Source organism: Belonocnema kinseyi, unplaced genomic scaffold (genome assembly GCF_010883055.1).
Source record: "Belonocnema kinseyi isolate 2016_QV_RU_SX_M_011 unplaced genomic scaffold, B_treatae_v1 SchBZDm_3196;HRSCAF=3490, whole genome shotgun sequence".
NCBI classification, from domain to species: Eukaryota; Metazoa; Arthropoda; class Insecta; order Hymenoptera; family Cynipidae; genus Belonocnema; species Belonocnema kinseyi.
In genome coordinates this window covers 1-1089 of record NW_022875383.1, presented here as the reverse complement: position 1 = coordinate 1089, position 1089 = coordinate 1, and the positions used below count along the sequence as shown (strand labels likewise).

The following is a 1089-nucleotide window of genomic DNA, read 5'->3' as shown; positions in this document are numbered from 1 at the left end:
GGTAGAAACTAAACTCTTATCTATTCGCGCAATTTCCGTAAGGGAGTAAAAAAGTCTAAAGTTGCCTGAAGCCATTAAATCATTGATGGTACAAGTTACAAGGTCGTGTCGCATTATGAATTAAATTTAACCATAACTATAGTTCCATTCTCTTTATTTCCGGATGTATATTGCATATTTAGGAAAAATTCCTGCAGTCTTTTCTAGCAAAAATTACGAAGAATGTTTCCCGGTGGGACCTTTCAAATCCGTTTACAGTTCTTAAAAAATAGAGTTGCAACGATTTGTTTCCTTTTTTAAAATTCTCAGCACTTTATCTTGACGCCCGATCATTTGTTTTGTCCAATAAATAATTCTCCTTTTTCTATTTATAAGTTTAGTACCCTTCCATCAATTTTAGAGCATCATTGTATGCTTCCATACGTATGTTGCTACCATAATTGAAATCAAAATGATTTAAACTTGCGTTGCAGATTGAAACTCGTACAATATTTTTCAGTTTGTTTTCAAGCAAGGCTATGTCCTGAAAAAGTAAATTTTTGTTCTACTGACGGCCATATATCAGGTGATGTGCCTTAAATATTTTATAACCACAAATCTCTGGTCATCTCTTTTATTTAAATTTTTATTCCACTAACCTTTGGGTCAACTAAGAAGTCGTTAGTTCCATGGTAAATGGCTACAGGCACTGTAACCTTTTCCAGGGGATATTCTGGAGGAGTTACTGATTTATATTTTAATAAATTTTTTGCTACTCCATAGTCGTATTGGCGAAAAGTATCTGCGCAGAATAAACCTCGAATCAATTTTCTTACAAAATTATAACAGTGATATGTATTATTTTATTAATGAGACTGAATACGTACTGGGATTTTCAAATCCAAATCCAAAATGAAGCAACTGCTTCGTAGAGCATCCAGCAGGAAAATAAGGTAACAACCCAGCCAAAATACTCTAAAAAGTTTGAAGCATAAGATTATATTGAGAATATAAAAAGTTATTTCGCAAAATCGTATCGAGTTTTACAATTTATCCAATATTAGGTATTAAAAAAAAGATTATTGAAGAAATTATGTGTTTTGAAAATAT

The 1089-nt window shown here is 31.9% G+C and overlaps 1 protein-coding gene across 1 annotated transcript; it reads right to left on the bottom strand.

Moving 5' to 3' along the window:
- Positions 1–344: 344 nt before the first annotated feature.
- Positions 345–954, bottom strand: LOC117182549 (gastric triacylglycerol lipase-like; the record flags this gene model as incomplete). Its single annotated transcript, XM_033375642.1, has 3 exons — positions 345–523; positions 639–781; positions 867–954. Coding segments are annotated over 3 exons (378 nt in total), but the record flags the coding sequence as incomplete, so codon positions are not given.
- Positions 955–1089: the final 135 nt, after the last annotated feature.